This window comes from Phyllobates terribilis, unplaced genomic scaffold (genome assembly GCF_046119375.1).
Source record: "Phyllobates terribilis strain yellow unplaced genomic scaffold, ASM4611937v1 Scaffold_4__5_contigs__length_816908805, whole genome shotgun sequence".
NCBI lineage: Eukaryota > Metazoa > Chordata > Amphibia > Anura > Dendrobatidae > Phyllobates > Phyllobates terribilis.
In genome coordinates, this window is record NW_027362764.1 from 229,977,550 (window position 1) to 230,004,412 (window position 26,863).

The following is a 26,863-nucleotide window of genomic DNA, read 5'->3' on the forward strand; positions in this document are numbered from 1 at the left end:
AGGGGGCTGGGCAGTGGCTGTTGATTTTGCGGGCATTTGATGGATAGATGTCCTTTTTGCTGGCAAGACCAACATTCTACATTGCTGTAATCTCTATTTCCTCCTTGGTGGTTACTTCCTCCTCTCCCCCCCCCCCCCCCCATCTTCCCTTCCTGGGCTGCACAGGAGTCAAGTTAACCTTTTTCTTTGACATGCTTTCTAGTTCATCACCTTGGGCTATTTCCTTTAAATCAACCCATTGCATATTGCGCCACTCCGGGCGACTAGTGCGTGCTGCAGTCTGAACCGTAGGTTTAAGACCATTCATAAAACACTGCAACAATAATCTGCGATCCTTATCATCATTATGCTCATATCCAAAATCCAACCATGTTTGTCCTAATACAGAGGCGTATTCTGAGACTGACTGAGCCTTATCCTGTACTACAGTTTGTAACAGGTCTTGTTTTTTATCCTGCTCTGCCTGTGCCCGGTTTTGTATCCTTTGTATAAACACCCGACCCGACTCTGATGTATTTTTAATGGCTGGTTCCTGGCCTGGCAGCATCTGAGTAATTTCCATAAGTAAGGGGTCACTGCCTTTCTGTGGCCTGATATGCCTCCTGAACACCCTGGAGGCGCATTCTAAATGTTAAGGTTTTTTTTTGGGGATCTGGGAGCTGTGTAGCGAGTGCAATAAGTTCACCTCGGGACGAAGCCCGATATGTTTCTATTGGCCATACTTGGGGATCGTGTACCTGAACATTATCAACCATCCTAGGAGGTTGAAACTGTACATGATTAGTGGTCCCCATAGGGAACAGAGGCACCCTGGGTGTTGTCCCTGGGTGTGACGACCCACAGGACCTGCAACAATTAACCCCAGGGGGGATTCTGATGACCACAATGTCTGCAAGTCCATGCCATTGACCCAGCATAAGGCGGGGGTGCTGAAGGGGGTGCAGAATTTACATCAGGTACAGAGACTACAGGGGTTTGAGAGTTTTTCAAACTATCATAGATTACATAGACAGTTCCATGCCTGGTTTCCTTTGACTTAATGTCACTCATTGAGAGACGTTTTGCTGCTTCTAATCACATCCTAGCCTGCTCTAGTTTGTTTTATCTTTCAACCATCCTTCCCAATTGCAGATATATTTCTCCCATTCCTTCTCTTCCAAATTTCCCCACTTTCCCATACCAAATTTCCTCAATATTATTTCACATCCCTCTACTGCTTCTTTCCCTTTCAGTCTCTCCACTATCTCACATGCTGGAACTGGGGCCACGCCCGTTAGGTTAGTCAATTCCTTACTGTTGCCAGTCCCCATGACTGCAACCACTGTGCCAGAGTTACCGCAGAACTCTCTACAGCACACCTAGAGCCTCTCAGACTCTTAATTTGATCCAGTCCCAGTCTCCTCTGATCCTCGAAAGACGGATCTGATCCTGTCCCAATCTCCTCTGAGCCTCGGAAGACAGATCTTTAAGGAAGTACTAACACCGATTTTCCAGCCCTGTGAGCTAGGGAGATTCTTACACACAACCAAACAAATAACAATACCAAGCCTACTGCTCCACCTACTATTGCAATTATTTCTGCAGGATCATATAACATTTCCTAGTTCAAAGGTTTTCCTACTACACCTTGTAAAGGCACTACGTGACAATTATATCTGCAATAAGTGTTACTTTTTATACTATATGTTTCCCAGTCTGGGTATACAGGCTAAGGAAGAACTTCAGCTACTATGATTTTCCCCTCTTGAGCTTACACAAAACAGAACACAGACACTGAGGACAACGATTCTGATTCATCAAAACCGACTTAACAATACGTCAGTCATTCAATGCACACCGCACAATCGCTGATATTAATCCCCCTGCTGTATTCGGGCTAAAAACTGCATTCTGTTACCCCTTTCTTGAGGGTGCCCTTATCAATTTACAGGGGAATTCAATTCCCTCAGAGTACTACCTTACCGTGAAGGATTCCTCTGTTATAGGCAATCACACTTCCCTGATCCTCTTACGGACCGATTTTCCTCTCCACCACATGTGAAGGAACACACCTAACGGGATCCCTTATCAAGCAGAGACCGTAGTCCCTTATTGGTCAATCAAAAATCATTCAGTCCCATATTCAAGGATCCTCATAGTTTACACTATCATACCAGACATCCTTGTTGATGGGTCCTGAGGAGGTCCGATTATGACAATCCTGGGTTTCGGCACCATGTACTGTTACGGAGACCCTCTTTGTTTTAATGAGAACTTTGGAATAGACAGCAAAGAGTCTTCACATTGCCAGTGAGATTCAAATTAAGATACTTCATCGATGAAGGAAGAGAGACCGAATACATGTGACATGCATTGTCAGCAGGTAGAGTCTTCTGGTGTGGCAACAAAGACTCACCATATTTATTAGCTAGACAGAACAGAACTTCATTGTTACATACAACTGAAAGAAAGCCGAAATAAACTTATAAGTAACAAACACATTTCCCTTGGCCCAGTGTAAACCTTCTGGTCAAGGACTTCACAGGAAACAAGTATCTTAGTCAGACATTCCACAATGTAAAATCAGAAAGCACTCAAGCAGACTTCAGACATAGCAAAAATATAAATTGTTTTTTTTCTAAATTAATAATGATATCTAGATATTAAAAAAATAACCATAACAACTGTAAAATTTGCTTGAATAATTAGCGGACGCCATATTGCATTTGGGGAGCCCCTGATGTGCCTAAACAGTGGAAATCTCCCACAATTGACACCATTTTGGAAACTAGACCCCTCAGGGAACTTATCTAGATGTGTGTTGAGCACCTTGAACCCCCAGGTGCTTTACAGAAGTTTATAACATTGAGCCGTAAAAATAAAATTTTCACATTTTTCCCACAAAAATGTTTTTCAGCCCCCAATTTAGCATTTTCTTAAAGGTAACAGGAGAAATTGCACTATGCAGTTTGTTGTGCAATTTCTCCTGAGTATGCAGATACCCCATATGTGGGGAAAATACAGTGTTTGGGCGCACGGCAGAGTTCAGAAAGGAAGGATCACTGTGTGACTTTATGAACGCAAAATTGGCTAGAATCGAGAGCGGACGCCATGTCGCGTTTGGAGAGTCCCTGATGTGCCTAAATAGTGGACACCCCCACAAGTGACCTCATTTTGGAAGCTACAGTTTGAACCCAGAGGTACGACACAGAATTTGAGAACATTAGGTAATCATATTGAATAAGTTGTCATTAGTCTTGAGCGCAAGTGCTCGCTACTTGAGTTTGCATCCGGTACTCTGGTATGCACCATGTATCACGGGTGCTCGAGTGACATGCTCAAGTCCCCGCCCGCATGTTTCACGGGTATTAGACACCCAAAAAGAAACATGCAGGGATCGCTCGTGCATGGCTGGCAATCCCCGCAAGGTTTTTTATGGCCGTGAAGCATATGGGGCGGAGACTCGAGCATGTCACTCGAGCACCCGCGATACTCAATGCATACCCGAGAACCCGATGCAAACTCAAGTAGCGAACACTTGCGCTCAACACTAATTGCCATATCGTCATCTTTTTTTTTTCTTTACTTTTGAAAAAAAAAAAACAACCCTAACCCTAGCACAATCATAGCCCAACCCTAACCCTAGCCCAACCCGAACCCCAACCCCAATCTTAACCCTAGCACAACCCTAGTTTATTTTTTACGCCGCTCCTCGTGCGGTATAAGTGATTAGACGACTTTATTCTTCGGGTCGGTGCGATTACAGAGATACCAGAATCATATCGGGTTTTTATGATTGACAGCTGTCACACACTAAAAGACGCATTTTTTTGTAAAATCTAGTTTTTGCATCGCCATATTTTGAGATCTATAATTTTTCCATATTTTACCCGACAGAGTCATGTGACAGCTTGTTTTTTGCAGGATGAGTTGACGTTTTTATTGGTGCCATTTTCAGGCACGTGACATTTTTTGATCGCTTTCTATTCCGATTTTTGGGAGGCAGAATAAACAAAAACCAACAATTCAGGAATTGTTATTTTTTTTTATTTTTTTATTCTGCTCCGCGTGTGGTAAAACTGATAAGGTAGCTTTATTCTTTGGGTCAGTACATTTACAGCGGTACCACATTCATATGGTTTTTCTATGTTTTGGCCATTTTACATAATAAAAGCAATTTTATAGAAAAGATATTTTTTTGCATCGCTTTATTCTGAGAGCTATAACTTTTTTATTTTTCGGCTGATGGAGCTGTATGGCAGCTTGTTTTTTGCGGGACGAGATGATGTTTTCAGCAGTACAATTTTTATTTATATATTTTTGATCGCGTGTTATTCCATTTTTTGTTTGGCAGTATGATGATAAAGCATTGTTTTTTGCTTCGTTTTTTATTTTTTATTTTTACCGTGTTTACTGAAGGGGTTAACTAGTGGGACCATTTTATAGGTCAGGTCGTTCCGGACGTTTAGGCACATCAGGGGCACATCCACTAATTATTCAAGCAAATTTTACATTCAAAAAGTCAAATGGTGCTCCTTCCCTTCCGAACCCTGCTGTATGCCCAAGCAGTGGTTTTCCCCCACATATGGGGCATCTGCTTACTCAGGAGAAATTGCACAACAAATTGCTTGGTTCAATTTCTCCTGTTACCCTTATGGGGCTGATAAACATTTTTGTGGGAAAAATGTGAAAATTGTATTTTTACGGCTCAATGTTATAAACTTCTGTGAAGCACCTGGGGGTTCAAGGTGCTCACCACACATCTAGATAAGTTCCCTGAGGGGTCTAGTTTCGAAAATGGTGACACTTGTGGGGGGTTTCCACTGTTTAGGCACATCAGGGGCTCCCCAAATGCAATATGGCGTTCGCTAATTATTCAAGCAAATTTTACATTCAAAAAGTCATATGGCGCTCCTTCCCTTCCGAACCCTGTCGTGCGCCCAAACAGTGGTTTTTCCCCACATATGGGGTATCTGCGTGCCCAGGGGAAATTGTACAACAAATTTTGGGGTCCATTTTTTCCTGTTACCCCTGCGAAAATAAAAAAAATTGGGTCTAAAGTAAAATTTTTGTGAAAAAAGTTAAATGTTCATTTTTTTCTTCCACATTCCAAAAATTCATGTGAAGCACCTGAAGGGTTAATAAAGTTCTTGAATGTGGTTTTGAGCACCTTGAGGGGTGCAGTTTTTAGAATGGTGTCGCTTTTGGGTATTTTCTGTCATAAAGACTCCTCAAAGTGACTTCAAATATGATGTGGTCCCTAAAGAAATGGTTTTGTAAATTTTGTTGTTAAAATGAGAAATCGCTGGTCAACTTTTAACCCTTTTAGCTCCCTAATAAAAAAAATTTTGGTTCCAAAATTGTGCTTATGTAAAGTAGACATGTGGGAAATGTTATTTATTAACTATTTTGTGTGACATATCTCTCTGATTTAAGGGCATAAAAATTAAAATTTTGAAAATTGCTAAATTTTCTAAATTTTCACCAAATTTCCATTTTTTTCACAAATAAACACAAGTGATATCAAAGAAATTTTACCACAATCATGAAGTACAATATGTCACGAAAAAACATTCTCAGAATCAGGGGAATCCGTTGAAGCTTTCCAGAGTAATTACCTCATAAAGTGACAGTGGTCAGAATTGTAAAAATTGGCCTGGTCATTAATGTGCAAACCACCTTGGGTTGTAAAGGGGTTAAACTCCGCTTCGCCGATTCAGAGATAGTGGCACGGAACTTAACCCCCAGTCACAGCGCAACGTAGTTCACTCACATTTACTGAACAAGTTCTGCCAGTCACAGTGCCACGTAGTTCAGTCACGTTTTCTGGACAAGTTCTGTCAGTCACAGTGCCACGTAGGTCAGTCACGTTTACTGAACAAGTTCTGTCAGTCACAGTGCCACGTAGGTCAGTCACGTTTACTGAACACGTTCTGTCAGTCACAGTGCCACGTAGTCCGGTCACGTTTACTGGACAAGTTCTGTTAGTCACAGTGCCACGTAGGTCAGTCACGTTTACTGAACAAGTTCTGTCAGTCACAGTGCCACGTAGTTCAGTCACGTTTACTGGACAAGTTCTGTCAGTCACAGTGCCACGTAGTTCAGTCACGTTTACTGGACAAGTTCTGTCAGTCACAGTGCCACGTAGGTCAGTCACGTTTACTGAACAAGTTCTGTCAGTCACAGTGCCACGTAGGTCAGTCACGTTTACTGGACAAGTTCTGTCAGTCACAGTGCCACGTAGTTCAGTCACGTTTACTGGACAAGTTCTGTCAGTCACAGTGCCACGTAGTTCACTCATGTTTACTGAACACGTTCTGTCAGTCACAGTGCCACATAGTTCACTCACATTTACTGAACACGTTCTGTCAGTCACAGTGCCACGTAGTTCAGTCGCGTTTACTGGACAAGTTCTGTCAGTCACAGTGCCACGTAGTTCAGTCACATTTACTGAACACGTTCTGTCAGTCACAGTGCCACGTAGTTCACTCACGTTTATTGAACACGTTCTGTCAGTCACAGTGCCACGTAGGTCAGTCACATTTACTGAACACGTTCTGTCAGTCACAGTGCCACCTAGTTCACTCACTTTTACTGAACACGTTCTGTCAGTCACAGCGCGCTGAGCAGATACTTCTTTACTGTACGCTATCACGATTTACTCTTCCTGTCTTCCAATGGGTCGTAAGCGAAAATACGCCAATGAGGATGACAGAATAAACTACATACATATTCTAGAATACCCGATGCGTTAGAATCGGGCCACCATCTAGTTAATAATAATCTCCCAACTTTTGGATTCCATTCTGAAGGTTAGACGTTAAGCAGGAACCTCACTTTGTATAATAGAGGTTACCCCCTTTTTCAGTGATATACAATATTATTATTTCTTATATTATCATAGTTGCCTCTGTTTTCTTCTCTCCGCTATCCACAGCTACATGTAACATTTCTTTCTAAGAGTTATCGGACAAAAATAGCCCTTTGAGAGGCGCTAGCAGAGCCTTTTGTTCCTTATTTCAGCATTTTTAACTTCATGTAAAATATTTACTAATCTCCATATTATGGGTGCGCAGTTTTAATAAATTGTACTTTATTCTGAAGGCTATAGAAATTGCTTTTGCTTTGAATTACTGTAACCCGCTGCTTGTTTACTCATGCATAACACAACCCATATATTTGTTCTTTTCATAGATATCTGCAGTGTGCACAGAACTTTGTGTTTAAGTACAATGGTTTATTTTTTATGTCATACAACCAAATTTTTCAGTCTCTGACCTTGTTGAAATTGCAATAAAATTACAATAAGATAATTAACAAAGGAGACGAGGAGCAACGTGGAAAGCCTTGGCAAATCAGTTTGAAAATGAAAAATTGAATTATAATATTTTGTATTACTTTTAGTAGACTTTATTGTTCGTTTTCTGCATTAAAGCTGAGCACAGAGTCCTGCAGAAAGAACTTTATATATGCTGTGGAGAAATTCTCTATATTCCATTATAATGCGCTGTCAGTCAGTCATGGATATTTAATCACATTATCATTTAATAATGAAGGCAAAGGTTCCTTGGTGGTTAAAAATGTTACTGCCATTTTGATTACCTGTTCTAACCTAAAACTTATATACCTGCAACCCTACGTAACAGCATTACTCTTCCCTTCATTCAAAATCCTTTGAATGCAGGCACCCCAATTATAGTTTTCAGTCTAATTTCTTGTCCACCATAATAACACCTTTCTTTGGAAACATTAATACTCCGTGTTGTGACATGTTAAACATAGAAAAGGATATATTTTACTGTGAAGATTTGATGTTGTGGGTTGTAAAAATCACCTAGGCAGGTTAACAATACAACTATTTTTTATTCCTCACGGCCATGGTCTTGCAGCAATTCCGGGAAGATGGTCACAATACAATGTCCCCAGTCCACAAGATCCTAACCCGAGATCGATAGTTCCACTGCCCTCGTACCCGGTGATACCCACTGTCTCCCAAATTTTGATTGGCCCACAGCTTTTGGTTTCTCCCGCCGGTATAGTCTGCAGTCACAGCTTATGTTCCTCCAGACGCCTGATATCCCGACCGCAGCACGTGTATCCCCCTCCAGCCAACAACAACAGTCCTTAGGATAGTTACTCAAATCCAGACCACAGATCCCACAAGCATAGCACGTGTAACCAGCTCCAGCAATCAACTGATCTCCAATCTCCATAGGTCATTCATACCTGGACATCAGGACCTCAGCAAAAGATCCTCTCCCCTCGACGTCACTGCACCAACTGCCTCACTAAACATGTGGCTTATTGTTCTCCCTCTTCTGGGATTATTCCCTTGGATGGCCAGAAGTGTTCACACCCTCCCCCTTAAATGTTTGCTTTTAGCTCAAAGAATGAAGAGTATTCCAGAAGCTCAGTCTCCAGCCTGTCCACAGGGCTGTGCACTACAGATGCCCTCTGAAGAGAGAAACAAAGACACACATGCCCCCACCAGATGCAGGATAGAAATGCTAATGTAAGCCTTATGTATACATGAGATCCAGCCCCCATGTCCTCCTCTGCTTACTGTCACTGAATGGAAATACCGACTCTTGAAGCTGAACACTCTCCAGGAGAGGAGAGGACCGTGCACCCCTAACTGACGAGCAAGCAAATCTCCAATAAATACAACAATAAGATCGACGTACCGGTGTTGCTGGGAAAAGTCTGTGGTCATCTCCTCACATTTACTATTTTAGGAGTCCTTGATATGGTAATTCAATGTGATTTTCAATATATACAAAACCCACATCACATTTGTGAACAAGCACAACAGTTGTAGTTTATTACCTATCCTGTTGATAAAGTGTCTGATCGGTGGGGGTTGTATCACTGTGACCACTGCTAGTCATGAGAAGGGGAGTCCGAAGTTCCAAGTTTAAATGCAATGGTGGCCACGCAAAGTAACTGTCAATCTATTCATTGTATAAAGGACTGACGAAGATAGCTGAGCGCTTTACAACCCCAATGTATAAAAGCCATTTACAGGATATTGAAGGACCCAAGCATCTGCTCTACTTATAATTGGCCAGTGTCTATTATATGGATACTGAATATCTGAAAGTTTCCAACAAGTCTCTGCTCTGAAGTTTTCTTCAGTTCTTGTGTGTTTTCATGAGAGTTATCAAAAGTATGTAATACATGCGGTTTCTCATCCGATATATGTAGAAATCATAAAGTTAGTAGTGACAAGTTTTATTTTTCACATATTGAAGAAATGTAACTGGAAAGAGGCTGATTATTTCCATTCTTGTAGGTATGACAGAATCATTTTGGAGCCTGACCCTGTGCCAGTGTATGCATTAAAGTTGTTGGTGGCTTTGACTGAGTACAGTCCACTTTTAATCAGGTAAGTGTGCATATAGATAAGAGGTATTGGTTTCTACCTTGTTTTTTTGCAAACCTGATTCTTTCACAGTACAGACACACTGCACAAATCACAGTGATAGGGAACCTTTTCAACAGCTGATTTGTTTTGATCATCTCATTCATTCCTATGTAGGGGACTCCTTAACACTTGTCCAATTTTATCATAATTTTCTACACTTATTTATATGACTGTAATGCTAGTAGGGTACATTGTTAAAGTACTCCCAGCACTGCTACCCTCTGCAGTTTGATAAAGAAAGATAACTGAGTGCTATTCCTGAGTGCTGTCAGGAGGAGCATTATGTATGTAGCATTGCCCACCCAGTGTAGTATAGAAAATGCTGAAGTAACAATGGAGAGATGGAAACTTATGCATCTGCCCAGTGTTTTGCTTGCATGTAAGATCCAATTATATTCCAGAACTCACTTTTCTGAGACCCTGCACCATCTACCTTACTAATTTGTCTTTTTTTGTAGATTTTCTTAAAAATCCACTGCTACTTTGCAAAAAAGTTTTTTCATTCACATTCAGATTTGTCATGTTGCTGTTTTTTCTATACTGTTAAAGGGAATGTGTCACTCCCTGGGCGATATCAGACCTCTACTATGGGTATACAGATGATAGAAAACTAAATCTATACATACCTGTATGGCCCATGGTAGAGGTCTGATTGCAGAGAAATCTGGTTTTATAAAGTCTGTTTTCCAGAGATTTGGCGTCTTGAGGACGCTAAGCAAACCCCTCCTATCTGCTTACTATTCCCCTAAATCGCCGCCTCTGTGCTAAATTACCATATTCCCCCCCTCCCCTGCACGTTGCAGGGCCCTGTGACGTTCCCTGCTCTGCCTCCCCTCCTGCGCATGCGCAATGCGCCGCTCCCATGGAGCGCGCTTTGTTTCCTTCCTGCCCCGTTTGACTGTGTACTGCCAGCGGAGCGAAAGTCTCAGTGACTCACTGTCGCTTGTGCAATACAAAGCTGCAGCGCAGTATGCAGCCAAATGGGGCCGGAGGGAAACAAGGCGCGCTCCAAGGGAGCGGCGCTTTGCGCATGCGCGGGAGGAAAGGCAGAGCAGGGCACGTCACAGGGCCCTGTGACGTGCAGGGGATGGGGGGAATATGGTAATTTAACACATAGGCGGCAATTTAGGGGAATAGTAAGCAGATAGTAGGGGTTTGCTTTGCATCCCCTGGACGCCAAGCCTCTGGAAAACAGACTTTATAAAACCAGATTTCTCTGCAATCAGACCTCTACCATGGGCCATACAGGTATGTATAGATTTACTTTTCTATCGCCCAGGGGGGGTGACACATTCCCTTTAAAAACTAAGCAAAAATCCATAATGAACTTTATAGTAAATGTAAACTTTGTTTCTCTTGTAATGAAAATGCATTGACCTGCAGAAGTCCTAGATGCAAAATATAAATGTTCTACTCTGTGATTAATTGTTTTGGTAGATTTTCCCTTATGGAGTGTGAATAGAAATTGCCTGGCCTTGCCTGAACTGAGAAGCTGTAATTATACTTACACAGTATAGTGCAGTAATTTCTTTTTGTTGTTGTTTCATTTCTGAAAGGGACATTGAAGAGAGCAACCTTGTTCCTGTTCTTTTCCAAGTCATTTTGGTAAGAATAAGTTTAATTTTATGGATTTAGACTGTTATTAATCAGTTTCTTACTGATAGGTAGGGGACCCTATGTAACCACAGAGGTTTAGATTTGGGTGTTAAATAGCTCCTTGTATAGAGCACATTATGCATAGTACCAGAGGTTTAAAGTCTGTCAAAGGGCATCAGCTCTAGAAGACTACCGTGGACCAATTTGACTCTAGCCACTTCGTCTGGCAGAACCTAAAAGAACCCCAGCCTTGACCCTTGCATCCCTAGACAAGACTAGGACAGAATCATAAGACAAAACTGTAGTCAGTGGAATATCAGACATAACAGATTGTCAGACAAAAACAAGGTCAGACAGGCTAAGGGACCAAAGATGGTTGTGGGATCTTGCTCTGCATGCCGGGATACCACAATCAAGAAATTCGGGCCCAATTTTTGCTAGAAAGTCAGGTTCTTTTGGGAGGTAATAGAGATAATTATGAGTATTTTTTTATAATAACTTTTATTTAGAAAAGTAACAAACCTGTGGCTGCCCACTCTTTTATTAAATGAAGAGGCGGCCCCAAATGAGTGATGGGCACCCTTTAAGCCAAAAGCGACTGGTATGGTAAGAATTTTAAATATTACATCTCTTCTATTAAAACAATTAATTGTTATTTGTGCTGAATTCAACGATGCCTTCACGCTTATTACAGGATATCCAATTTCTAAATAAAAGAAAAAAATGGGATTGTGATAAAAATAAATAGTACTCACTTCTTTTCCTCCAGTCATCCAGAGCTGACACTACAGTGGAGCTCTCAGTCTTTGTTTACTAGCTATCCCACTTGGCTGCGGTTTTATGTGCTGATACCACCACGCAATGCTGCAGTATGATGCCAGTAGTATTCATGTGAACATGGCGGCCACTGATTGGCTGCAGCTGTATCAAGTTGATTAGCAGTAGTTGGAAGTGGGTACCTTTAACTCTTACGCCCCTGTGCAGTTGCCCAGGTTGCAACAATGGCATGTCCGCTTTGTTTTGTTTCTTTTCAGTAATAAACAAAGACTGGGAGTACCACCATAGCTAGTTTTAGCTAGATAACCCTTCAAGTTTTGTATTGTAATGTATAAATAAATATATACAGTACAGACCAAAAGTTTGGACACACCTTCTCATTTAAAGATTTTTCTCTATTTTCATGACTATGAAAATTGTACATTTACACTGAAGGCATCAAAACTATGAATTAACACATGTGGAATTATATACTTAACAAAAACGTGTGAAACAACTGAAAATATGTCTTATATTCTAGGTTCTTCAAAGTAGCCACCTTTTGCTTTGATGACTGCTTTGCACACTCTTGGCATTCTCTTGATGAGCTTCAAGAGGTAGTCACCGGAAATGGTTTTTACTTCACAGGTGTGCCCTGTCAGGTTTAATAAGTGGGATTTCTTGCCTTATAAATGGGGTTGGGACCATCAGTTGTGTTGTGCAGAAGTCTGGTGGATACACAGCTTGATAGTCCTACTGAATAGACTGTTAGAATTTGTATTATGGAAAGAAAAACAAGTGGCCATCATTACTTTAAGAAATGAAGGTCAGTCAGTTCGAAAAATTGGGCAAACTTTGAAAGTGTCCCCAAGTGCAGTTGCAAAAACCATGAAGCGCTGCAAAGAAACTGGCTCACATGAGGACCGCCCCAGGAAAGGAAGACCAAGAGTTACCTCTGCTTCTGAGGATAAGTTTATCCGAGTCACCAGCCTCAGAAATCACAGGTTAACAGCAGCTCAGATTAGAGACCAGGTCAATGCCACACAGAGTTCTAGCAGCAGACACATCTCTTCAACAACTGTTAAGAGGAGACTTTGTGCAGCAGGCCTTCATGGTAAAATAGCTTCTAGGAAACCACTGCTAAGGACAGGCAACAAGCAGAAGAGACTTGTTTGGGCTAAAGAACACAAGGAATGGACATTAGACCAGTGGAAATCTGTGCTTTGGTCTGACGAGTCCAAATTTGAGATCTTTGGTTCCAACCACCGTGTCTTTGTGCGACGCAGAAAAGGTGAACGGATGGACTCTACATGCCTGGTTTCCAGTGTGAAGCATGGAGGAGGAGGGGTGATGGTGTGGCGGTGCTTTGTTGATGACACTGTTGGGGATTTATTCAAAATTGAAGGCATACTGAACCAGCATGGCTACCACAGCATCTTGCAGCGGCATTCTATTCCATCCGGTTTGCGTTTAGTTGGACCATCATTTATTTTTCAACAGGACAATGACCCCAAACACACCTCCAGGCTGTGTAAGGGCTATTTGACCAAGAAGGAGAGTGATGGGGTGCTACGCCAGATGACCTGGCCTCCACAGTCACTAGACCTGATCCCAATCGAGATGGTTTGGGGTGAGCTGGACCACAGAGTGAAGGCAAAAGGGCCAACAAGTGCTAAGCATCTCTGGGAACCCCTTCAAGATTGTTGGAAGACCATTTCCGGTGACTGCCTCTTGAAGCTCATCAAGAGAATGCCAAGAGTGTGCAAAGCAGTCATCAAAGCAAAAGGTGGCTACTTTGAAGAACCTAGAATATAAGACATATTTTCAGTTGTTTCACACTTTTTTGTTAAGTATATAATTCCACATGTGTTAATTCATAGTTTTGATGCCTTCAGTGTGGATGTACAATTTTCATAGTCATGAAAATACAGAAAAATCTTTAAATGAGAAGGTGTGTCCAAACTTTTGGTCTGTACTGTATATATATACACCTGTGTTTTGAGAAATACCGGTATAATACATTTTACCGGTCCCATTACATAAAGCTGTAAATCAATGAACATCAGAGTAACTTTACAGAGGAATTTAACAGTTCTCTGCCCTTGGGAAGTGACACTAGAGATACAGACATGGTTTTAGGAAAGAGCTTTTCGTAAAGCAGGATTATACCTGTAGCAGCTTTAATACTGTAATTACTGAAGGTATTCATGCATAGGATGGAGATAATGCTGCCTGCTCTACCTGAATGTGAAATAACCTGTATAATAAAACATCTGTGTGTTTTGTGCAGTTATGGGAGAAAATTAATTTATGACCTATAGTTATGGTGATAAACCACCCAGAGTAAGACAGAGATTCAGACGTAAACACTGGAAAAGTGACATTTGCTTTACCTGTACATAAAATAAGAAAACTTTGGAAATGGAACATTGCCTTAAAATCCACTAAACCCCGGATTTATATGACAGTGCTTATATTCTTTTTATTTTAAGGCAGGAACATTTCTCCAGAATTAATAGCAGCACTTTTGTGAAATAAATACTTTAAATGTAAGCTATAAAAAACAGTTAGCTAGAATGATGTTGCTTGTCTAAGAAATTAAGGCTATTAAGCTTTAAATTTCTGGATATACTGTGACTGGAAAATACTTTTTTTTACTGGGTTACCATCTATTGTAATGTTTATCCATAAGAAAATTCCTACTCTATTTGTCATATTATTGCTTTATTCTATCATGCTTTGTATGGTGGAGATGATAAAGGATTTGAAGAAGAACGTTCGACACAGTAAGCATTTTCTTCCAACCCTGATATGGCCATTGAAGCATGTTTATGCCGTCCTAGACTTTAGGGGCAATATTCACAGCGTGATTTATTTTAATGGCTTATCCATAGATTATGCCAATGTGTGATCTGTAGGGGACTGTCCAAGTAAATATGGATATGTTGCAATACCCAACATAGCCACATGGATGAGAGTAGCGTTTTATTGATAACAGTACTGCACTAAGATCCATGGCTTCCTCCCTCTGATGGGTGCCCCCTGATAACACATACACTGTGATACCGTAACACAAAACTCTTGGGACACCTACACATTATATTTAAAGGAGCACACCAAACTCACCCAACAATGCCATTGGTCTGTGCAATGGGTCACAATTATGCTGGAACAGAAAAGGGCTTTTGCAAAATGTTCTCACGTATTCAGAAGCATAAAATTATCCAAAATGTCTTGGTATACTGAAGCATAAACATTTTCCTTCACTGGAACTAAGGGAAATAAACCAAACCCTGAGAAACAACCCCATACCAGTCAGTACCTCTCCTCAACTAAACATTACAGGAAGAACAATGCAATAAAGCCGGTAACATTTTACTGGCATTTGCCAAACCTAGACTTGTCCATCAGACGAGTAGACACGCGTGATTCGTCACACACAGAACTTCTTTCCACTGCTCCATAATCCAGTGGCTTCATACTTTACACATTCCATCCGATGCCCAACCATCGAGTCACATATCTTCACGGCACACAGTTTTTGTGCTGATGTTTATTCTAGAGGAGATTTGGAACTCTGCAATTACGAGGGACATTCATTAAAGATTTTCCCTGACCCACTTCTATTTATCACAGGATGCTGAAACTTCACATGTGTAATGATATAAGTCTCTATAGGTTACGTGCGAATTTGCATATCATAACTGATAACGGTCTTGATTTTACAGGTGGTGAAGTGGTGTGAGGTTTGATAATAATGAACCCAGTGGAATACAGAGCAGTCATCAAGTTCCTTTACTTGAAAGGCCGCACACCAAAGGAGACGTTCGATGAGATGAAAGAGGTTTCTGGTGATGATTCCCCATCATATGATGTAGTCAAGAACTGGCATCGTCTTTTGAAATGTGGTCGGACTTCGGAGCAAACAGCTCCAATTCCAAGGTGACCCCACTCTGCTATTGATGAACACACCATCCAGCAAGTGGAGGTCTCTATTTTGGAAAATCGCCGCATAACCATTCACCACCTAGCCCAAAATGTCAAGATTAGTGTGGGATCCGTGGAAAAAATCATCCAAGACCACATCTTCACATGCATAAGGTATCTGCTCGCTGGGTTCCTCGGCTGCTTACACCTTTCTAGAAGCAGGAACTAGTCGAATGCTCTCAGGCTCTATTGACAATGTGCCATGGAAACCAGGAGGACTTTTTCAACAGACTGATCACACAGGATGAAAGCTGGGTCCATCACTATGATCCTGAGACTAAAGTCCAGTCAATGCAATGGAAGCATCATGACTCACTGCCTCCAAAGAAGGCACGTGCCCAACCCTCGGCAGGCAAGGTCATTCTCACAGTATTTTGGGACCATCACGGAATAGTGTTGATGGATTTCCTAGCAAAAGGTACCATGATCACTGAGGCATACTATGCTTCACTGCTGCGGAAATTGCGGGAGGCCATCAAAACCAAAAGACGTGGCATGCTCACCAAAGTTGTCCGCCTTCTGCAAGACAATGCACTAGTTCACAACTCACATGTTGCCCAAATGGAAGCATGCTCCTGTGGCTTTGATATTTTACCGCATCCCCGTTGTTCACCCGACCTCGCACCATCGGACTTCCTTCTCTTTCCAAAAATGAAGTTATTTTTTAAGGGCAAGCATTTTCCAGATGATGAGACTCTGATTTCCGAAGTCACAACTTGGCTTTTGGAGCAACCTGTCGACTTCTACAAGCAAGGTGTTTACAGTTGCTTAAAGAGATCGGAGAAATGTGTGTCCCTAGGTGGCACCTATGTAGGGAAGGACTAATAACTGTGCCAAGTTTCATTGCTCTCAATCCACAGGAAGTGGGTCAGGGAAAATCTTTAATGAACGCCCCTCATAAGTCAGAAGAGCATTGGTGACTTTTATGCACCTCAGCACTTTTCATTCACGCTCTATAACTTTACATGATCTACCACTTTGTGGCTGCATTACTCCCACTTTTCAGTAATACCACTCACAGTTGATCATGGAATATTTAGAAAAGAAGAAGTTTCATGAACCATTATTTTTAATCTTTAAAGATTCCATAATAACAGGGTCTGTACCACAGGACTGGCGTTTAGCAAATGTGGTGCCAATATTCAAAAAGGGGACAAAAACTGAACTTGGAAATTATAGGCCGGTAAGATTAACCTCTACTGTTGGCAAAATCCTGGAGGGTTTCCTAAGAGATGCTATAATAGAGTATCTGAAGAAGAATAACCTCATGACCCAATATCAACATGGGTTTACGAGGGACCGTTCCTGTCAAACTAATCTGATCAGTTTTTATGAGGAGGCAAGTTCTGGACTGGACCAAGGAAATGCAGTGGATGTTGTGTATATGGACTTTTCAAAAGCTTTTGGTACGGTTCCACACAAAAGGTTGATACATAAAATGAGAACAATGGGGATAGGGGAAAATATATGTATGTGGGTTAAGAATTGGCTCAGTGATAGGAAACAAAGGGTGGTTATTAATGGAACACACTCAGACTGGGTCTCATTTAACAGTGGGGTACCACACGGGTCAGTATTGGGCCTCCTTCTTTTTAACATATTTATTAATGACCTTGTAGGGGGCATACAGAGTAATATTTCAATATTTGAAGATGACACTAAACTCTGCAGGGTAACCAATACAGAGGAGGACAATTTTATATTACAGGAGGATCTATGTAAACTAGAAGCTTGGGCTGATAAATGGAAAATGAGCTTTAATGGTGATAAATGTAAGGTAATGCACTTGGGCAGAGGAAATAAAATGTATAATTATATGCTTAATTGTAAAACACTGGGCAAAACTGTAACTGAAAAAGACCTGGGTGTATTGGTGGCCGACAAGCTCACGTTTCGTGGCCAGTGTCAGGCAGCTGCTGCAAAGGCAAATAAAATAATGGGATGCATCACTAGTGCGACCACACTTAGAATACTGTGTACAGTTCTGGTCTCCGGTGTATAAGAAAGACATAGCTGAACTAGAGCGGGTGCAGAGAAGAGCGACCGAGGTTATTAGAGGACTGGGGGGTCTGCAATACCAAGACAGGTTATTACACTTGGGGTTATTTACTGTGGAGAAAAGAAGGCTTAGGGGTGATCTTATTACTATGTACAAGTATATGAGGGGACAGTACAAAGACCTGTCTACTGATCTTTTTACTCTGAGGCCTGAGACGGGGACAAGGGGGCATCTTCTACGTCTGGAGGAAAGAAGGTTTAATCATAATCACAGACGGGGATTCTTTACTGTAAGAGCAGTGAGACTATGGAACTCTCTGCCGCATGATGTTGTAATGAGTGATTCACTACTAAAATTTAAGAAGGGCATGGATGCCTTTCTTGAAAAGTATAATATTACAGGTTATAAAAACTAGATTCCATGATAGGGCGTTGATCCAGGGAACTAGTCTGATTGTCATATGGAGTTGGGAAGGAATTTTTTTCCCCAATGTGGAGCTTAGTGTTTGCCACATGGTTTTTTTAAGCCTTCCTCTGGATCAACATGTTAGGCTATGGGTTGAACTAGATGGACTTAGTCTTCCTTCAACCTTAAAAACTATGTAACTATGACTTGTGGTATCCTATTACAGTACCATGCTCAAATTCAGGGAGCTTTTTAGAATGACTGATTCTTTCACAAATGTTTTTAAGGGTAGACTTCACAGCTAGGGGCTAGATTTTCTACATCTACGGCAATGGAGCTGAATGCAAAACCTCATTTGAATGCTCAAAAGGTATGTCCCAAGACTTATGTCCATGACCATCAATGTGGAAAATACCTCTAACCCTTTCACTGCCAAAGACATATGTAACATGTCTAAACACTTGTCTCCGCTTGAATACCAGGCTCTGTATTCTTGGAGTGGAACAGCAGTGATGGTAAAGGGGAAGCTGATTGTGATATTAGAAAAAGAGTTTGTTATTGCCATCTCCCCCTGTACAGTCTACTTTTGTGACCCTGGTGGTGAGGGAAAATAAACGATAAACTTTTCTTCTTGCTTTCACGCATCTTACCTGTCACATCTCCAGCAGGACCCTGCTTCTATCACCAGATACAGCCATATTCATTTTGTGGGAGGCGCTGGTGATAGAAGAGTCGTTGGAACCAGATGCTCTGGACAGCGCAGCCTCTGTCCAGACACTATGATTTGAATGTCTAGGGCCTGCAGTGCCTTCCAGTTGGGCAGTATGAGTGCGTGTGCTGTTCAACTGGAGTTATCAGCTCCCAGCTCCAGCCAATTTAAGAGTATCACACTACTTAAGCTTCCAGCTTACTGCTAGAAGCTGCCAGATATAGCCTTGCGCTCCTCTGGTTCAGTCTTGTTAGTTCAACTCCAGTGTAGTGTGTTTGTTTCGTGTTTTTGAGCTTGACTTGTTTTGTTGACTATTCTTGCGTCTTCCGATTTTGTACTCTTCCTGCCCTCTTGGTTCTGTCCTGGTTACCTGACCTCCTGCCAACCTGCACCACTGTACAACAGCTTATTCCGTGACCCCAGCCAAGGGGCCCCTGTTAAGTCCACATCCCTGTACAGGAGTTAAAGGATGAAGACCTGGGAAACCCCTGGGATTTGATAACCAGAGTGACTTAGGCTAAGTGCCCACTATGCAGAAATGCTACAGATTTTTTCCGCATGTCCCTGGCAGGAAAAACGCATGCGGATCTTACATGCGTTTTTCCTGCCAGGTAGCAGCTTTTGTTAAGCGTTTTTGCATGCATTTCTGCATGCAGGTTATCAAGCGCTTTTCCAAGCGATTTTAGCATCACTTGGAAAAGTGCTTGACAACTTGGTCACACTATATAAATCCCTGCAACCGGCATGGATTTATATAGTGTGACCAAGTAATAGTTAAAAAAAAAGAATAAAAATAGTAAAAAATAAACATTATACTTACCTTCCGATGGCCCCCGGTGTTTTCTCCGGTGTGTCCTGTCTGTTGTACATCTCGCGGTGGTCTAAATGGACCTGCAGTGACGTAATTTAGTCATGTGACAGGTCACGCGAGGAATGGTCAAAAATCCCAGTGACAAAATGTGGAAAGCTCATAGAGACTTATCCAAAGCAACTTCCAGCTGTAATTGCCTCAAAAAGAGGCTCTACAAAGTACTGACTTTAGTGGGTTGAATAGTTATGTACATTGAAGTTTAGTTATTTTGTCCTACTTGTTCGTTTCACAATAGAAAATAAAATGTTCACCGTTGTAGGCATGTTCTTTACATAAACTGATGCAAACACACACACACACACACACACACACACACAAAAAAACCAGTGAAATTCCAGGATGTAAGGTAGCAAAACACGAAAAATGCCAAGGGAGGTGAACGCTCTCACAAATCACTCAACCATCTGCTCATTCTCTCTATTTTCCTTCTCTTAGTCACAGATGATATTTCTCCTAATCCAGGACCTTCTTGTAATAATTATACTAACTCCTTTCCTGCTACACTCAGAAACCCTGCTAACCTCATTAATATTCCTTGCATGCCTTCTGTCTCTTTTAATTGTGCCCTTTGGAAGGTGCGGTCAGCATGTAATAAACTCTCCTACATCCATGACTTTTTACTTTCAAACTCCCTTAACATTCTTGCTCTCACTGAACCCTGGATCCAGCAGTCGGACACCACCGCCGCCGCTGCTCTCTCATATGGTGGCCTACACTTCTCTCATACCCCGAGACCTGACAACAGATCAGGCGGAGGTGTTGGTCTGCTCCTTTCAGCAAAATGTACTTTTCAGGTTATCCCCCCACTATCCTCCCTCATCTTTCCTTCTTTTAAGGCCCACACAGTCAGACTCTACCAGCTCTTATTCCTGCAAGTTGCATTTATGTATGGCCCTGCAGGCCCCACCCATCAGTTCCTGGATCGCTTTGCCACCTGGTTTCCAAACTTTCTATCCTGCGACATCCCCACTCTCATCATGGGGGACTTTAACATTCTCATTGGCGATCCCCTCTGCCACTCATCTTTTATTGCTAACTTCCTCCTTCAGCCTTTCACAGCTTACTAACTCTCCTACACATGAAGATGGTAATACTCTTAACCTGATCTTCGCCTGGCTCTGCTCAGTACATGACTTTACTAACTCTCTTTTTCTGCTTTCACACCACAACCTTCTTTCATTCTCTGTCAAGAATTGTCATCTTTCTCAAGACAGCCCCACTTTCCGCACTTATAGAAATATACGTGCCATTAACACCCAAAAATTTATGAAGAAGTTGCAGTCCTCGTTGGCCCCGATCTCCTCCCTCTCATGTCCTGACTCTGCACTGAAACATTGTAATGATACATTGCAGAGTGCCCTGGATGAAGCTGCACCTCTTACACATAGAACAACTCGGCACGGACGGCGACAACCCTGGCACACGCTGAAAACACGTTTTCTCCAGCAGTGCTCCAGGTGCGCCGATCGTCTGTGGAGAAAATCCAACATGGCCGAAGATTTCATCCATTATAAATTTATGCTTAAAACATACAACTCTTCCCTTAACCCCTCCAAACAAACTTACTTTAACAACCTCATCACCTCACTATCCAATAATCCTAAACGCCTCTTTGACACTTATCATTTTCTCCTTAATCAAACAGCACAGGCCACGACCACAGACCTCAGCACTGACGAGCTGGCTAATTATTACAAAGAAAAAATTGACCATATCCGACAGGAAATTTTCTCCCTATCTCCTAATGTTATGCATTTTCCTTCCTCCTACATTGCATCTTGGTCACTTTCTGACTTCGAACCAGTCAGGCAAGAAGAAGTGACCAGGCTCCTTGCATCATCTCACCCTACTACTTGCACCAGTGACCCTATACATCTCTTTCAGTCTCTTTCCCCTGCTGTCACCAATCACCTAACTAAAATATTTAATCTTTCCCTCTCATCTGATATTTTTCCCTCCTCATTTAAACACGCCAGAATAGATCCACTACTTAAAAAAACATCCCTTGACCAGAACTGCGCTGCTAACTACAGACCTGTCTCCAATCTTCCTTTTATCTCTAAACTCCTGGAGCACTTGGTCCACTCCCATCTAATCCTCTTTCTCTCAGATAATTCTCTTCTTGACCCTTTACAAACTGCTTTCCACTCTTTACATTCTACCGAAACTGCCCTCACTAAAGTCTCTAACGATCTGCTAAAGCTAAATCTAATGGTCAGTACTCCCTGCTTATTCTCCTCAATCTCTCTGCAGTATTCGACACAGTGGATTACCAGCTCTTCCTCACTATGCTCCATTCTATTGGCCTCAAGGACACTGTTCTCTTTTGGTTCTCCTCCTACCTCCTTCACTGTGTCTTTTGCTGGATTCTCTTCCTCTCCCCTTCCCCATACTGTCGGGGTTCCTCAAGGATCAGTCCTAGGCCCCCTCCTTTTCTCCTTGTACACTCCCCCTATTGGACAAACAATCAGTAGATTTGGTTTTCAGTGCCATCTCTATGCTGATGACACCCAATTATACACCTCTTCTCCGGACATCACCCCTGCATTATTACAAAATACCAGCGAATGTCTTTCCGCTGTCTCTAACATCATTTCCTCCTTCTATCTAAAACGGAATCTGTCAAACTGAACTCCTTGTGTTTCCTTCCTTCCATCATTACTCCCCAGCAACATGCCCTCTGTCTTGGGGTCATCTTTGATTCAGATCTTTCCTTCATTCCTCACATCCGATCACTCGCCCGCTCATGTCACCTACACCTCAAAAACATCTCTAGAATTAGACCTTTTCTTACCTTTGACTTGGCAAAAACTCTTACTGTAGCTCTTATTCATTCTCGTCTGGACTATTGCAAATGTTTACTAATCAGTCTCCCTCTTACTAAACTTTCCCCTCTCCAATTCATTCTGAATGCAGCATCCAGGATCATATTCCTCGCCAAAAGCTACACCGATGCCTCTTTCCTGTGCCAGTCATTGCACTGGTTGCCCATCCAATACACAGTTCAATTTAAACTTATCACTCTCACCCACAAAGCTCTCTACCGTTCAACACCACTCTACATCTCCTCCCTCGTCTCAGTCTACCACCCTACCCGTTCTGCTAATGACTTAAAACTAAAATCGTCCATAACCCAAACCTCCCATTCCTGTCTCCAAGATTTCTTGCGTGCTGAGCCAATTGTTTGGAATTCACTACCCAGGACAATTCAATTAATTTCCAATACCCACAGTTTTAAGCGTTCCCTAAAAACCCATTTTTTTAGACTGGCCTATAGCCTCAACATACTTATCTGTCCTAGTTTGGCCCATACAAAAAATTTCTTCAAAATCATGTTCATACCATCCATGCACTTAATAGCCCTCTGTGTCTGTACTATACACATACTGTCTGGCGACCAGTTCATGCAGTGTTATGTGCATACCCAATTTAGTATATTATGGCTGTATTATACAATATAAGCACATTTTACCTTTCGTGTCTCCCCTATTTCCGCATAGACTGGAAGCTTGCGAGCAGAGCCCTCACCCCTTTTGATATTTGAGTTATGCTTATTGTGTAACGTCTTTATTGTCTGTACAAGTCCCCCCTAAAATTGTAAAGGGCTGCGAAATATGTTGGCGCTATAAAAATGGAAAAATTATTATTACTTTTGCAAGCTACTGTAATATGTTGTTTTTTTTAATTATTTTATAATTAAGATTTTATTTGCGTTTGTTTAAAGTGTTAAAATTGTCCTGGTAGCACTGTGTGAGACTTGGTTAAGTGCTAGAGCAACCAGTATGATCCTCTGTGGCAGTCCATCTTAACCTCTGCAACTCGCATCCTCGACCTGGCCTCTTGGGCAACTTTGGCTCTTACTAGGCCCTGTGGCCAGTGACATCATGAGGCTTAGTCAGCAACAGAGATACCCTGGAACCCAGGCCGAGGATGACAGGTGCAGAAGTGAAGACTGGCTGCCACAGAAGACCACACTAAATGCAAATCAGTTGCTCATCTCTACACTTATAGGGTATGTTAGAGACTTTCTTTTGTACACATTTTTTTTAACCTTGCTAAAGAAGTAAGGCACTGGGTGCCCTAGACTTTACTGATATCTTGTAGCACAAAGTATTAATGTCGCTCAATTGTAATATTATTCTAGAATAATTTAAATCTAAAAATGGAGACAGACACAGAAAATACAATTTATGCACGCTGTAAAAGTTTGTTTGTTGAAGAAAGCCCTTCAAGGTAGCTGAATCCAGGTTATTGCATATATAAAAGGTCCTATAAAAAATGATGGATTTTACTACTAAAATCTGAAGTTAATGATTAGCAACTCTGAACTTTTCTGCTCTTTCAGGCATCATTTGTAAACTGTATTTCAATGCATATATAATATTGAATTTTGTACTATTAGTTTTTAATGTATGTGTTTTCAAGAATGGGAAAATGATTTATTGTGTTTTTCTCTAAACATTTATTGCACCTTTCGGCATTTTTCTTAAAGAGAATAATCTTCAGCACAATCTATTTATTTTTATGAATACTTTTGTTAAAATGTGTGAATTGAAGAAGGAACTTCAGATTTTGCTCATTAGAAAGTATATTCTTAAGTTTTCTAAAATATAAATGGAATGTCAATCGATCATTGTCCTCCACTCTGAATAATTACATATTGTGGTCCTTCCATTACATCAAGATGAGTGTGCTTGTTTATTTGTCAATGTGGCTATTAGAGATGAGCGGTGTTCGACTAGAACTGTTCGCCAATCTCAAATTCGAGCTGTTTTGGGCGGTGTTCGAGTTGTTCGACGAACCCGAACGATTTGCAAAAAATTCGGCTGTTCGAGGTTATGTTCGATAACTGTTCGTGCACCAAAAGCGTGTCCTGCATGTCTGGCGCTATTTAGAGCACCAATCATGCAGGGATTGTCTGCCACTCACTGTAATGTCACAGCCATGGTGGTTGTGGCATTACAGTGATTGCCCAAATCGATGGGAACAGTGCTCACAGTGAAACATGAAAAGCCGGCAATTCATCAGCGGCATACACCTGTACCCGACAATTTAGAACCGAAAGAATAGAGCTTCACACATAGATTAGATAGATATAAACATGTCAGCCACATATATACGAAGTACAGTGAAAGTGCTGCTTACTGTACTTGTCATTTAGCGTAAAGAATTTATCAAAAAAAATAATAGTGTTTTCATGCACCGTCTCTTTAAGAAAGCCGGCCGGCAATTCAGCAGCGGTACCCGACAATTTATAACAGACAGAATAGAGCTTCACACATAGATTAGATAGATAGAAACATGTCAGCCACATATATACGAAGTACAGTGACAGTGTTGCTTACTGTACTTGTCATTTAGCGTAAAGGATTTATCAAAAAAAATAATAGTGTTTTCATGCACCGTCTCTTTAAAAAAGCCGGCCGGCAATTCAGCAGCGGTACCCGACAATTTATAACAGACAGAATAGAGCTTCACACATAGATTAGATAGATAGAAACATGTCAGTCACATATATATGAAGTACAGTGATAGTGTTGGTTACTGTACTTGTCATTTAGTATTAAAATAAAGGATTTATTATTAAAAAAATTGGCGTGGGGTTCCCCTTAATTTTAGGCTCTAGCGGAGGTTAAGCAGACGGCTGGGGCAGATGTTTGAAGCCTGGGAAGGGGGTAATACCCACGGAGCTTCCCAGGCTACTAATATCAGCCCCCAGCTGAATACATAGCCTTTACTAGCTATTAAAATGGGGGACACCCCAAAAAAAATGACGTGGGGTCCCCCCTAATTTAATAGCTAGCAAAGGCTAGGCAGACAGCTGGGGGCTGATATTAATAGCCCAGGAAGGGAGCCATGAATATTGGCCCCCTCCCAGGCTAGAAACACCAGCCGTCAGCCGCCCCAGAAATGGCGCATTCATAGGATGCGCCAATTCTGGCACTTAGCCTCGCTCTTCCACGCTGCCCTGGTGCGGTGGCAGGGGGTAATAGGGTTGGGGTTGATGTCAGCTTATAATGCCAGCTGACATCAAGCCCAGGTTAGTAATGGAGAGGCGTCTATAAGACACCCCCATTACTAACCCCATAGTCAAAGTTAAAAAAAACACAAACACCCAGAATAAAGTCCTTTAATTGAAATAAAGACACAATCCTTTATTGTTCTAAATTAAACCATACTTACCGTCACGCCCATTCCAGCTGAAGCCAACGATCTCCTGCAATAAAAGAAAAATAATAAAGCAACCTCATCCTTACCTTTCCATGCTTCCCACGACAGCTTCAGCTCTGCTACATCGAGATGACAGGCTGGACCGCAGCAGAACGCTGCCATCCAGCCTCTCATCCCGCAGACACTGAGAAGCGCAGGCTTGCTTGCGCTGCTCAGCGTCTCTCTGTGACGACATCCAGATGAGCCGAGTTCATGTCCAATGAACTCGGCTCACCTCATGCACGTCACTGACAGCGTGGGAAAATTCTCACGCTGAAGCGGTGAGTGCAGGAGAATTCTCCCACGCTGTCAGTGACGTGCATAAGGTGAGCTCATGTCCAATGAACTCAGCTCACCTCCTGCACGTCACTGACAGCGTGGGAAAATTCTCCTGCACTCACCGCTTCAGCGTGAGAATTTTCCCACGCTGTCAGTGACGTGCATGAGGTGAGCCGAGTTAATTGGACATGAACTCGGCTCATCTGGATGCCCTCACAGAGAGACACTGTGGAGCGCAAGCAAGCCTGCGCTTCTCAGTGTCTGCGGGATGAGAGGCTGGATGGCAGCGTTCTGCTGCGGTCCAGCCTGTCATCTCGATGTAGCAGAGCTGGACCGGTCCTGGGAACCATGGAAAGGTAAGGATGATGTTGCTTTATTATTTTTCTTTTATTTCAGGAGATCGTTGGCTTCAGCTGGAATGGGCGTGATGGTAAGTATGGTTTACTTTAGAACAATAAAGAATTGTGTGTTTATTTCAATTAAAGGACTTTTTTTTGGGTGTTGTGTTTTTTTTAAATACTTTACTAGAAATTCATGGTGGTCATGTCTAATATTGGCGTGACCCCATGAATTTCGGGCTTAGGGCCAGCTGATAATGCCAAGCTGGCCCTAACCCCTTTATTACCCAGTGAGCCACCGCATCAGGGC

At 42.0% G+C, this 26,863-nt stretch overlaps 1 protein-coding gene across 7 annotated transcripts in view; it reads left to right on the plus strand.

Annotated features, from left to right (window-relative positions):
• Positions 1–26,863, plus strand: part of ULK4 (unc-51 like kinase 4) — a 988,030-nt gene that overhangs the window by 598,429 nt on the left and 362,738 nt on the right. For 6 of the 7 annotated variants that reach the window (XM_073678125.1, XM_073678126.1, XM_073678128.1 and 3 more), the window contains 2 exons: positions 9,272–9,364; positions 10,960–11,008. In XM_073678125.1, the coding sequence (XP_073534226.1) occupies positions 9,272–9,364; positions 10,960–11,008 (142 nt within the window). Of the gene's footprint in view, positions 1–9,271; positions 9,365–10,959; positions 11,009–15,483; positions 15,583–26,863 lie in introns of those variants that run through there. The other variant, XM_073678132.1, reaches the window with a different exon arrangement.